Below are 13672 nucleotides of genomic sequence, written 5' to 3'. Positions count from 1 at the left end.
CGGAAAGAGTATTGGTATGCTTGGTTGGAATTCCAAGGCATGCAGAAATACAAAAGCAACAAGCAGAGGCAGTTCTCCCCCCCTCAGGAAACCCCCAATAAACCAATAGTCTGATGAGGACTAAGAATGCTCAGTTGTTTCTAGGAACCACAGAATGGACAACTGGGGGAAGGAGGAAAGGGCTGAATTGGCTTGCCGGAGTTCCTATCAGCCTACAGCAAATGAGGGGAATCTTTGGCTCTCCAGATGATGCTGAACTGCAGCTCCTGTCAGCCCCAGCAAAAGCAAGTCCAGTGCCCAGGAATGATGGGAATTGTAGCTCAGCAACATCTCTGGAAGGCCAAAGGTGTTCCCCACCCATCTGGCTTACAGCATCCTGGGGGAAGGCATGGCTTTCTGGACTAGGAGCACTTCTACAAGAGGAGGATAAGGATATGCTGCAACACTTTGTTGTAGGTTCCGTATGTGTTTGTAAAATAGAAGTGTGTGTGTTAAAAAAGAAACACCAGGAATACGTTGCATGAACAAAATAATGAATGCCATGTTTTGTGGTGCCTTTTACCCTGCAGGTGTAGCCCACCGCAGCCAGAGCAGCGAAGGAGTGAGTTCGCTCAGTAGCTCCCCGTCAAACAGCCTCGAAACACAATCTCAGTCTCTTTCCCGGTCGCAGAGCATGGATATCGATAGCGTGTCCTGTGAAAAAAGGTAAACAAGATTCCATCTGCTCTCTTGACCCGAGCCTGTTTTACTGTGGGTTGCTTCTGATACTTGACACTGGTTCCTGTGTGTGTGACAGGGACCCATCTTTCTTTCTTTCTTTCTTTTTTTGCCCTGGTCAGCAGTTTTTAAGATGAGCTTGTAAATAGCTGCTTGCCTGTTTGCAAGTGGTGAATTAGAATTGTCTCCGGGGGAAATTAGGCAGGATACCTTTTATGAAAGTTAGTGGTTCTTTAATGTGAGGCCAGAAAAAGCTGATATACAGGTAGGCTAGCTGGAAAAACTTTTTTTTTATTGCATTTTGTTTTTGAGAAACACTTGTGGATTTATGTGCAAGGCTGGTGTAAGTCAGAGTAGACCCGCTGATATTGAATGGCATGACTAACTTAAGTGCATTGGTAGGTTTACTCTGAGTACAACTTGGTTAGATACGACCCTTGGTTGGCAACTAATTATTGTCTGTGGGCCACTGAAATAGTTGGGCGGCTGGTGGGACGAGGCCCCATCTCCCACCCTAAAGAGTCCTGCTGGCAAATGTTGTTCTTAGAACCACTGGCTGCTGCACACCTCTTCTACCTCAAAGCAGGCAGCTGGAGGGGTGGGTAGATCAGATGCTATTTTGGTAACGGGCAAATGTAACCATTTTTTTAAATAAAGGGGAATTGATTGTAGGATTTAAAATCTGAAAGACAGTCAGAAATAGAAACTGAAAACGTAATGAAAGCTCTCGATATTAAAAACCCAATCAGAGTGGCTGATGAGATAGCTGAATAATTAATGATGCATAGCACGCATCATTGATTGCTTAAAACATGTTCGCAAAGGTGGTGTGTAAAGCAGTTGCACATCATCTAGATGTTCAGCAAAGGGAAGGGAGAAATGAAGGGCAACCACAGCAAGTGGGGGAGTGAAAAGGGGACGGGGAGTTCTTGGTGGAGGGCATGCTTTTTGCCCAAGTGGTCTGAGGATGGCAGAGTCCAGGGGTAAGAGACAAGCGTGGCCCCCACCTGCTTGGTTTTTATGACTGCAGCTCCTTCTCCTAGAAGGCCCAATCTACAGCATACATTTAAAGCACTGTTATACCATTTTAAACAGTCCTGGCTTCCTCCAAAAGAATCCTGGAAACGATAGCTTGTTATGGGTGCTGAGAGTAGTTAGGAGACCCCTCTTCCCCTCACATATTTACAATTCCCAGCATGGTTTAACAATTGATCCTTTTTCCCAGGGAACTCTGGGAATCGGAGCGGTTTGAGGGAAATAGGGGTTTCCTTACAATTCCCAGCACCCTTCAGTTCTCAGGATTGTTTGGGTGAAACCAGGACTATTTAAAGTGGTAGGATACTGTTTAAAATGTATAATGAAGTTGTGGTCTCAGTTAATGAAGGGAGGGCTAGAATGTCCAGTCAGATGAACTTCTGCTGGGGATGGGGGAGAGCATACCTATAACCAGGGCTGTGGAGTCGGAGTCGTGGAGTCGGAGTCGGAAGCAATTTTGGGTGGAGTCGGAAGAAATGTATTGACTCCGACTTCAAAATAAAATTAATATTTTAATATTAATATCAATTTATTAATATTAATACATTAATAGACATTTACCATTTATGAAGGAGTCAGAGTTGGAGTCAGACAGCAGAAAAATTAATATACATTTGCCATTTATGAAGGAGTCGGAGTCGGACAGTAGAAAAATAGAGGAGACTCCAAGGTTTGACATACCGACTCCACAGCCCTGCCTATAACTGTTACGTACGTTCTGTGGTTGCAAACGCAGCCATAACTAAAACTCATTAAGGGCCGCTGCCTGAGGGGATCATAATTGGTGAAGGGCTCAGTGGTAGAGCATCTGCTGTGCATGCAGAAGATCCCAGAGTCAACCCCTGGCATCTCAACATAGGGCTCGGAATGTCCCCGGCCTGAAACCCTGGAGGTCTGCTGCCAGTCAGTGTAGACAATACTGAGCTAGCTGGACCAGCAGTCTGACTCGGTATAAGGCAGCTTCCTGTGTTCTGATGATGTTTGGGTTTTTTTCTTTTCAATTCTTTAAAAAAGCTTATTTAAATATATAACTCATAACATACATACAAACATACAAAGGCTACCAGGGGAAAAAATCATAGATACAGTCAAAAAACAATTCCAGTAATAACAATGATAACAGTTACAGGCTGAGAATTCATGCATCTGGTGAAAGTGGGTTTTAATTAATGAAAACTTCTTCTATAATGAATTAGTCTTTGAAGTGCTGTGGGACTTTTGTGGTGTTTCTAATCTTACATTTAAACGGCAATCATTTAAAATACTTATATTCTTTTTTGAAAAGAAGAAAACAAACTATTCCAGATTTATTTCATAAACAAATGCAACAACAGAAAGGAAACATGCAACACACATGAAATGAGAAACCAACAAACAACTGGATTTTTTATCCCTTTATAGAAATTAATTCTCTTAAAAGGGTTATCCTGTATGATTCCAGTTTTGCATTCTGGAAAACTCCAAAATATTCCCATTCTTCTCTAACTACTGTTTCTTAAATAAGGCATATCAATTCTCAAAACATCTGCAGTGAAGCAGAAGCTAATATTGTTCTCCATTTTGAGAATTTGCCGCACCGTTTCTTTAATTGGGGATATGCATTTTGAATTTATTTATCATGTTTAATATGTTCGTTAAATTTATGGATGTATTTTTTACTCCCAAGTCTTATAGCCTGTTTAAACAATGATTCAGTACCACACAGTATTCCCCGAATATTTTATTTGAAAGGTATGGATCAAGAATATACAGCTAAAATATGTCATAACATTTTAATAAGAAAACGTATTTAATATATTTTTTAAAAAAGAAAAGTTTACAGTGGAATGCAAGCTGTTCTTTGGTTTGTCTGATTTTAATTTTTTTTTTATATTGTTGTAACCTCCCCTGGGTCCTTGTAGTGAAGCATGGATAAGACAATCCAATAATAAACAATAAAATACTAGTAATAATAAATGCATTCTGTGGCTGTAAATGCAACCACAACCTAAAAACCACATTAAGAACACTACTTTAGAGGGGGTCATGATGTTCTAAAGCGAATCACCAGGCCAGGTTTGAGGCTCTTGTGTTAATATATTTGCTACTGGGCCAAGTTCAAGGTTCTAGTTTTGATGTACAAAGCCCTATACAGCTTGGGACCAGGATACCTGAAAGACCGTCTTACCCCTTATATACCCAGTCGGTCACTGCGCTCTGCAGGTGAGGGCCTCCTGCAGATACCATCTTATCAGGAGGTTAGTTCTGCACAATATAGAAAACTGACTTTTAGTGTGGCAGCACCTACCCTGTAGAATCCCCTCCCTTTGAATAGTAGGCAGGCGCCATCTCTGCTATCTTTTCAGTGCCTTTTGAAGACTTTCCTCTTTCAACAAGCCTTTTAGGTTGAGACCTATCCCAGTCTGCTTCTGTGTTAGAATTGCTTAATATGTTTTTTTATAATGTTTTTAACCCTTTTTTAAAGTTTTTTTTAATGTTTTTAACGCTGTTTTGTTTTAATGTATTTTAAGATCTGTTTTTATGATGTTTTAAAGTTTTAGCGCTTTGTTTGCTGCCCTGGGCTCCTGCTGGGAGGAAGGGCGGGATACAAATTAAATAATAAGTAAATAAACAAACAAATAAATAAAGCTTGAATGTACCTCCAAGGCTGTCTGAGTGCTTCTATCTCAGCTCAACCACTGATATCATTTGGAGGAGTGCTGTTGGTTGTCTCCTGTGTTACAGACACCCAAGTGGCCTCAACCAGAAGTCGGGCATTTAGGGTCACCTGTCCCATGCTGTGGAACACTCTTCCAGCAGCGATTTTCAGGCATCTCTTGAAGACCTTTTTATGCTGACAGGCCTTTTGGGTGGTATCCAACTTAATTGTCCTGTCAGCATAAATATTTGTTTGCAAAACAGAACTTCCCCTCCGCTCCTTCCCTCGTGTGCCCCCTAAATCTGTTCTCAGGGTTCCACCAGCCCTCTGGAGCAGATTTGGGGAGGGTGTGTGCAGGGAGAGGGCGGGGGGAGGTTCCGTTGCACAAGTGTAAATCCTTGCAATAAAGTTATTTAGTGCTACATTGGATACAACCCATTCAGTAATTTTTTTAAAAGTTGATTGTTTTAATATTTTTTTCATATTTGCTTCTATGTATTTGTATATATTGTATGCTGCCTTGCTATCCTACACGAGAAGGTGTTATATAAATACTTTTTATAAACAAATAAGCTTGCAGAAGCAAATTGCAGCCTCTCCATCACCCTCGTCTTTGTCCTGTACCCTGATTTTTGCAGTCCTATGCGGGCACCAACTCAAGAACAGGAGGGTCCCCACAGCTCCTAATGGGCTGCTCTCTGTGGCTCCTTTCAGGTTGGGTCACAAGTTTTCCAGCTTGGTCTGGAGAGCAAATGCAGGATGAGCAATAGATTGTGGAAGGCCAGGCTGTTATTGACTAGCGGCTGGTAATTGCAACATTTTCATGGATTTCCCTACTTAGGCTAGTCTTTTCTCTTTATTGTGCTGCCTTCACATACTGCATTTGTCTGTGTCTTGGTCAGCAACTTTCATTGTAAGCGAGCCCCTTTAAAGTGCCTGGGGGATTAATGGATTATTTGTTCTGCTTACAGTATGTCCCAGGTGGATGTAGATTCAGGAATCGAAAACATGGAAGTCGATGAGAATGACCGAAGAGAGAAAAGGAGCCTCACTGATAAGGTGGGTGAGTGTGGAGGGGGGGAAGAAGCTTGAAGATGCTTAACTGTTACCTTCTATGGGGCACTGTTTGTTGTTATGTGCCTTCAAGTCAATTATGACTTATGGCGACTCTATGAATCAGTGACCTCCAACAGCATCTGTTATGAACCGCCCTGTTCAGATCTTGTGAGTTCTTGGGCATGGTTTTAAAAAATGAATGCTTTTTTCCATTTATTTATATTTAGGTTTCTTGCTGCTTATTCTGTTTCCAAAGTCTTAAAACGGGTAATAGTTGGAAATGTTTTTGGTTTTTTTAAATTCTGAGGGTTTGATTCAGACATCAAACCCATTAGCCTCTTGTGCTGGTTATCCATCTTGTTCTGTGTACCACCACTGGCAGAAATACAGCTGGTTAGGACAGAGCCCTTCCCAGTTTTGGACTGGAAAGTGGGGGTGCAAATAGTTTTTCATATTAATAAATAAAACCATGTTTTAGAGATTGGGAACATGCTGCAGGTGGGAACTCTTTCACATGCATCTCCCTCCCTCCCATGAGTTGCTGCAGCAGTTACTGAGCGTTATGTCTGCGTCACGGTAGAGTATAGTGGGGCTAACCAGGATGAGTTTACTAACCGTTAGCTGTATGATCATGAGTATCTGTCCTTTCATGGCTTTTCAAAACAAATGAGAAAACCTTTTTTGTTGAAAGGTATATAGGCCACCACAATACACATACAGCAAGCAATCAACTTACCATATTCATCAAACAAGTATGTATATGCAAACAGAAGAATGATACTCATTCCTTCGCAATAGACGTCGCTCGTTGCCCCTTCCCAGTAAGCTATATAGATATGAAAAATACAATAGGACAGAAACGCATCTCTCCCCACCCTCTTAAGTTTTTTAGAGCCTGGCCTGTGTTTTTGTAGCTGCCAGCGCAAATTTTGTTACTTGGGTGGTAGTGAATGCATCTTTGCCTGTAAGCCAGATGTGGGGAACTTTTGGCCGTCCAGATGTTGTTGAGCTACAACTCTCATATTCCTGGCGGTTGGCAGTGCTTGCTGGGGCTGGTGGGTGTTGTAGTTTAGCAACATCTGGAGGGCCAAAGGTTCCCCATTTCCCATATCTGGTCCAGGAGTAGTCTGTCTGACAGGGACAGAAGGATAAAAAATAGGAAACATCCTCGACGATGCCTGAGTCACAAATGCAGACACCCACATCTTTTCCTCTTGTTCTCCCCCCTGTGGTAAAGGAGCCCCCATCAGGATCAGAAATATCAGAGGAGCAAGCCTTACAGCTGGTCTGCAAGATCTTCCGGGTCTCCTGGAAGGAGCGAGACAGAGATGTCATCTTCCTAACATCGCTGTCTGAGCAATTTAAACAGAACCCAAAAGAAGGTAAGAAATTTGACATCTTCCCCCCCCCCCGCCAATGTGTTTATTGAGGCTGCTGATTTCAGACACGGGCTACTTACCGACGCATCTAATTCTGTGCTGCTCTTCTGCATTGGCCAGCAGCAGCTCTTCAAGATCTCGGGTAGAAGTTTCTCAGTTATGTTATTGAGATTCTCAGTTTTATTTTTAATTAAAATGGGTAATCCTGGCTTTCTAGGCAAAAATGACTACTCAAGGCAGCTTAAGAGATCTCAGAAAAAAGCAAGATAACAAAATGAGAAAGGATTGTGTCCAATGTTAGTCCTACTGAATGTAGACCCACTGAAATCAAGGCCATGACTGAGATTCATTTCAGTGGGTCTGCTCTGAGTAGAACTAATGTTTGATACATCCCAAAATATACTTATTAAAAAAAACCCAGTGGAAATAGAAGAAGAAAAATGTAACTCATGAATGCAAACGGAAGTAGATGGTGAAGGTCTTCCATATACGACTGGGCGATGCCCCCCCAGAGTGCACTCTCTGTGTGTTCTGGACACAAGGTTGTATTCAGCTAACTCATATTAGACCCTTTGTAATTAATAGCCATGGCTAGCTTAGGTTCATTAATGTCATTGGTCTACTCTGAGTAAGAGAGCCAGTGTGGTGTAGTGGTTAAGGTGCTGGACTACAACCTGGGAGACCAGGGTTCGAATCCCCACACAGCCATGAAACTCACTGGGGCCAGTCACTGCCTCTCAGCCTCATGAAAACCCTCTTCATAGGGTCGCCATAAGTCGGAATCGACTTGAAGGCAGTACATTTACATTTTTATTTTTTACACTGAGTAAAAGTTAGTTGAATATAAGCCATAGGATATAAGGCAGCCTACCCCAACCTGATGTTATTGGACTTCAGCCCCAGCCGGCATGCTCAGTGGTCAGGGATGATGGGAATTGTAGTGTAGCAACATATGCAGGGCACCAGATGGGGAAGGCTCCTGTAAGGCCAGTGCATCACAGCTCAGGCCACTGGTCCACCTAGCCTGGTACTGCCTCCTCTTACTGACTCAGGTTCTCAGGTAAAGGTCCTTCTGCTACCTACCTGAGATCCTTTTAATGGGAGATTCTGGGGGCTCAACCTGGGACCTTCTGCATACAAAGCTTATGGTCTGCTGCTGCGCTGCAGCCCCCCTCCCCCTTGTATCCCATCTCTCTTAAGCAAATGTTAAGGTGAGTGATGGATGCTATTGTTTGTGGGAGAAAGCTGGTGCCGTGGAGCGGCTAGTTCACAACTGCTGTATTCCATTTCCTTTGGTGGGTGCAGAACCCCAAATTGCATTTGTCATCACCAGATGGTGTTTGACTGTGTGCGTGCGTGCGTGCATGTGTGTGTAAGGGAGGGAGAGGGGGGCAGGACCGTGGTTGGTTGTTGGCTCAGCTCCCACTGTCTTCGTGACTTGAAGATGGAAAGTATTCAGTCTGTTCTGCTGACAAGCTGGCATGCTAGATTAGCCATTACTTTCAGCTATTCTGCATGTCCTGTCTTTCAAACAGAAAGATGGCATAATGTAGGTGCAGCTGATACTAATAATTCTAAGAAGCTTTCGCTGTTCTCAAGATTACCCCTTGCAGCTTTGTGATGCTCCATGCAAGGGCTGTAACACCCAACGCTCTGGAACTTTGCTGCAGGGATGGGGGGGATTTTGGTCCTCCAGATGTTGCTGGACTACAACTCCCATCTTTCCCGGCCATTAGCCATGCTAGCTGGGGATGATGAGAGTTGAAATGGCAAAGGTTGATAAATACTGGCTTGACTTGTTCTCCCCCTTTCTGAAATCTTTTGGCATGTATTTATTTTTATTTTAAAAAGAAAAAAAGAATCAGTAAGCAGATTTGGGACCCAGATGGTAAAAAACGGGTATACATTTTTTCTGCACAATTTTTTGTAAACAAGATACTTTTGTTAGAACCTGGTGGGACTTTATTGACTTATACGAATAAAAGAGATATAGGAAGGGCACCTTCCCCAGAGTAGTGTAAAGAAGTAGAGTTTGTTGTTATATGCCTTCAAGTCAATTATGACTTATGGTGACCCTATGAATCAGTGACCTCCAATAGCATCCGTCATGTACCACCCTGTTCAGATCTTGTAAGTTCAGGTCTGTGGCTTCCTTTATGGAATCAATCCATCTCCTGTTTGGTCTTCCTCTTTTTCTACTCCCTTCTGTTTTTCCCAGCATTATTGTCTTTTCTAGTGTAAAGCAGTGAAGTAGATTTTATAACTAGATATGAATGTAACACACATCACTCAGTGCTAGAGCACCTGCTTTGCATGCAGAAGGTCCCAGGTTCAATCCCCAGTATCTCCAAGTAGGGCTGGGAAAAGACTGCCTGAAAACCTGGGGGCTGCTGCCAGTCAGAGTAGGCAATACTGAGCTAGATGGACCAGTGGTCTGAGTGGGCATAAGACAGCTTCCTGTGTTCCTAAAGATTCTTGCAATTTCTTCCCTTCTCCAAATTGCAGCCCAAGTGAGAGCCTTTTGGTGGCCCTCAGGAAGTCTCCCTTCCCTAGAATAGGGGCCCTCCCCATGGCTGAGTGACTCTGTGCACACCTGCTGTGTGTGCTCTATAGGCTTAAGGCTATCCTGGGATGACAACCTCATCCTAGGACCAATCCCCATCCTTTTCCTGAGCTTGCATTTTGCTGCCAAGATACGTGAGATACTTACAATGGAGGGTATTCGCATAATGCTCTTTCTTTCTTCTCAAAAGTGTTCTCGGACTTCAAAGACTTGATTGGGCAGATCCTGATGGAAGTTCTGATGATGTCGACCCAGTCGAGGGAGGAAAACCCCTTTGCCAGTTTGACAGCCACGTCGCAGCCCATTGCAGCAGCTGCCCGGTCGCCTGATAGAAATCTGGTTCTGAACACTGGTTCCAACCCAGGAACGAGTCCCATTTTCTGTAACGTGGGCTCATTCGGCTCCAGCTCTTTATCGAGGTAAGTTTTAGATGCATAACCGGCCAAGTCCTATAATGGCTTTGCGAGGACAGAGGTGGAAGGAGGGATACTGTGTGTTGTGCTGCTCTTCCAAAATTCTGCAGCAAGATAGAGTGATGGAGAATGGGATGCTTGGAGGGGGGCAGGCATCTGTTTGGAGCATAGGATTGGAAACCTGGCCAGCTCTTCCTTGGTGCCTGATCTCTGAGCAGAATCCTTAGAGTTTTTTTCTCCTTGCTTCAGTTTTCCTCTGTGCTGATGAGAGCCAGAAACTTCCTGTCAAATAAAAGCTTGTATCCAATGTTAGTCCCATGCTAAGTAGACCCATTGACATTAATAGACCTAAGTTAGTCACGTTCATTAACTTGAGTGGGTCTTTACTGAGTAGGACTACCTTTGGATACAGCCTTAAGTATGTGTGTGTTTCACAGAAATGCGCAAGGAAATGTCAGCTATCCCTTCTCATCAAGGTATACATTTGGCTTTCAGATTTGTTTATACATGGATGACTTTTTTATTGCGGGGGTGGGGAAGCTGCAGCCTTCCAGGTGTTGCTTGACTCCATCTCACATCACCCGGCCCATTGGCCATGCTGGCTGCTGGGAGTTGAAGTCCAGTGGCATCAGGCTTTGTCAGCCCTACATTATGGGACAAAGTAAGGAATGAGCCCCTCTGCTGAGAAACGTACTGCCTGGGAGGGGAAATGTAGAGCTGCCTTGTCTTACTTCTGTTTGTTTCCTTGCCTTTTCCCCCCTGTATTTCAAAATCCCATTTTCTCTCTCTCTCTTCCCTTCTTTCCCTTTTCATCCACCGTAGTCTCTATGGCACCAGCCCGGCTCCTCTTTTCACTCTCTCAAGCCACACACCTTTAGCCGGCTCTTTTCTCGCCTCTTCTGCCAGTCCGGTCGCCCCCACCCCTTCCCTTTCTGCCAGCCCTCCCGTCGTGCCAGCAGCAGGCCCGCTGGGAATCCATCCCCCATCCCCGAGGTACCGCCCGTACATGGTGGCTCACCCCTGGGCCTTCCCAGCTCCTTCTGCTCCGCCCTTGGCAAGCACTCCTGTCCCCTCTCGCTCTCCAACCCCTCAAGGCATAAGTGCTAGTCCTCCGGCTGTGCGGGCCGGTTTGCCCAGGCTTAGACCCATAGCTATGGCCCTGCCTCTGTTCACTGCTTCGCCTGGGCCTCTCGGCAGAAGGTCCTCTTACCTGAGCAGGACACCGTCTAGGTATTTTTTTAAAAAAATATTTTTGCTGCTTTCAGAGACTTTCAGTTTAATGTGTGCTGTGCAGGGTTTTGGTGACTTGGTGCTCTTTGGAAGAACTTGGCTAATATGACTTCTTCTTAATAAGTCTTGTTGTGGAGATTTCTTTTCTAGTTACTAATTGTGTTTGAGCCAAGCTAATACACTGACTGCAAGCGATGGCTGTTGAACCACAAAGCTTTTTGGCACAATATGTGTAATATTCATGGCGTCTTAAAAGGGAGTGAATGTAAAGAAGTATCAACATGCTTGATTTGCCAGAAAGATTGGGGATAGAGACATAATTATCAATAAAAAAACAACAAATCAGTACTTAATAATCATGGGTGTGTACGTTTGCTTGCTATTTGTTTGATACAAGAAGAGTTGAGAGGTGTTCTCCCCCCCTCCCCTGCTTTCCACACTTTGATCTCTTTGTCTAGTACCCAGTCCTTGGGTCCCCAGCTGTTATTGGACTATAGCTCCCATCATCCCCAGCCAGCTTAACTAATAGTCAGGGCTGATGGGAGTTGTAGTCTAACAACATCAGAGGAACCAAGACTGAAGAAAGCTGGTCTGGTGGACCTTTCTTGCCATCTTTTCTTTATTTTACGAATTTATAAGGCACTTCATATACAATATCCAGAACAAGATAAAATCTGGTTCTGAACACTGGTTCCAATGTAAGATAAAATTACAAAGCATAATATCCCCCCCAATTGTGGATCGTGTTGGCTGAAGATTGATTGAGGAGTTTTCAACAGGTGCCTAAAGCAGAGAATAGTAAGCACCTGTCTAACTGCCATGGGGACAGAGTTCCATTATGCTGGAGCAACCACACAGAAGGCCCTGTTAACTTGTAACCACATGGTACTGCCAACAAGGCCTCATCAGATGGGGCAAGGCGCTATGGAAGATAACCTGTCCTGAGTTGCTGAGGACTTTAAAAACTAATAGTAAGACGTTGAATTAGGTCCAGTATCATATAGGCAGCTAGTGTAATTCTTTAAACAAAGATGTCACATGTTGGTGGTATGTTGCTCCACTGACCTTTTAGGTATACCATACTTTGTTTCTGTTACAAAGATCTTTATTTCTCTTGCCTGGTGCTTACTATCTGTTGAAACCCATCTCATGTTGGTTTTAGAAGCACTTGATGAGCTTTTTTTTTAAAACCTTGGGCATGAGGGGGACTTGGCTGCTGAAAGGATGAGCTTAAGACAGTGATTCAGCATCCTGGTGAAAAAAACAGAGGCAGTTGGGGATGCTGGATTGGAGCGAAGGGGCCAGTTCAGGGATGGAGAGAGAGAGAGAGTTGAGTGTCATCAGGGTAAAGGTGGTGCTGAAAGGCATGGGATTTCATAAGGAGATAGTGTGTGTATGCATGACCTGAATCGAAACTTAATGGAGGTTCCTTGAGCTGCATACTGTTGCATGGCACAATATAGTCTAGATGCCACTGTGCCATAAAATAACTCCTCTACCTACTTGACTTGATGAAGAGGTTCCCTGCTTTAAAATCAATTTCTGCATCACAGGTGGTCTTCTTTTAAGGCTGTTCACCTGTTTAACTCTCGGACTGAATTCCCTAGTAGGTAGAACTTAACCCACATATGAGTTTTCTGGCCTGTTCTTCTTGGCAGCCAGGCTTGTTTGCTCCTGCTGCTGTGTCGCTCAGCACGTTGCTTTCGTGTTCCCTCCGTGGCTCCATCTAGAAGGGAACTGGCCGGTGACCAGCAGATTCCACGAGGCCATTGGTTTTGTGGGTTTTCTTGTGGGTGGTAGTGTCGACAGAACCAGTGTGTTTAGGGGAGAGGCAGCAACTCAGCATTTGTGTACAGAAGGTTCAGTCCTTGGCATCTCTAGTTGAGAGATCTCTAGTTGAGATCTACTCCAGGAGATGGGGACCTTTTTCAGCCTGAGGGCCGCATTTCCTTCTGGGCGGCCTCCCAAGGGCCGTATGCCAGATGTGGGCAGGGCCAGAGGCAGAAGTGGGCAGGGCAATAAATGCAAATGTAACCTTTGTAAAGTAGGCTAGCGTCTATATACACACATCTGTCCAGCCTGCATTACAGTTCTAGGACACATTCCAGCCAGGCAAAAATGCTCTGGGTGTCTAGCAGGGCCAGTGAGGGGTGTGGCCTGGGGACAGCTCCGAGGACCAGTAGATGAAGGGCCACATTCAGCCCTTGGGCTTGGAGTTCCCCACCCCTGAGATAGCAGGTGTTGGGTCTTTATTTGTGTGCAATGCTGGAGAGCTGCTGCCCATCAGAGCAGACAGTACTGGACTATATGAGCAAAGAGTCTGACATGGGGGAAAGCAGTTTGCTAAGCCCCTATGTCTGCAGCTGGAGTTTGTGTGACATTGTCAGGATCTGGCCAGGTGTGCTGGCTGGGACTGATGGGAGTTGCAGTCCAGCACATTTGGAGGTCACCATGTTGGGGAAGGCTGGGTTAGATGAGGAACCCCATAGCTCTCTAGTAGACCATTAGCTTCGCATGAAGAGAGAGTCTCTTTGTGTATAAAGACTCCTTTCCTCTGATGTTGGGGGGCTTCTCCCAGTTGGGTTAAAGTAGCCCTGGGCAAATAAACCAACGGTCTGGTTCCCTATGAGGCGACTGCATA

The 13672-nt window shown here is 44.5% G+C and overlaps 1 protein-coding gene across 5 annotated transcripts in view; it reads left to right on the top strand.

Moving 5' to 3' along the window:
- Nucleotides 1–13672, top strand: part of UBE4B (ubiquitination factor E4B) — a 67155-nt gene that overhangs the window by 12610 nt on the left and 40873 nt on the right. For 3 of the 5 annotated variants that reach the window (XM_061600669.1, XM_061600668.1, XM_061600670.1), the window contains 5 exons: nucleotides 570–705; nucleotides 5362–5449; nucleotides 6684–6828; nucleotides 9579–9807; nucleotides 10624–11031. In XM_061600669.1, the coding sequence (XP_061456653.1) occupies nucleotides 570–705; nucleotides 5362–5449; nucleotides 6684–6828; nucleotides 9579–9807; nucleotides 10624–11031 (1006 nt within the window). The remainder of the gene's footprint in view (nucleotides 1–569; nucleotides 706–5361; nucleotides 5450–6683; nucleotides 6829–9578; nucleotides 9808–10623; nucleotides 11032–13672) is intronic. The other 2 variants (XM_061600672.1, XM_061600671.1) reach the window with 1 other exon arrangement.

Source organism: Rhineura floridana, chromosome 18 (assembly GCF_030035675.1).
Source record: "Rhineura floridana isolate rRhiFlo1 chromosome 18, rRhiFlo1.hap2, whole genome shotgun sequence".
NCBI classification, from domain to species: Eukaryota; Metazoa; Chordata; class Lepidosauria; order Squamata; family Rhineuridae; genus Rhineura; species Rhineura floridana.
Note: the sequence above shows the minus strand (reverse complement) of the source record. Positions and strands in the feature narration are given on the sequence as shown.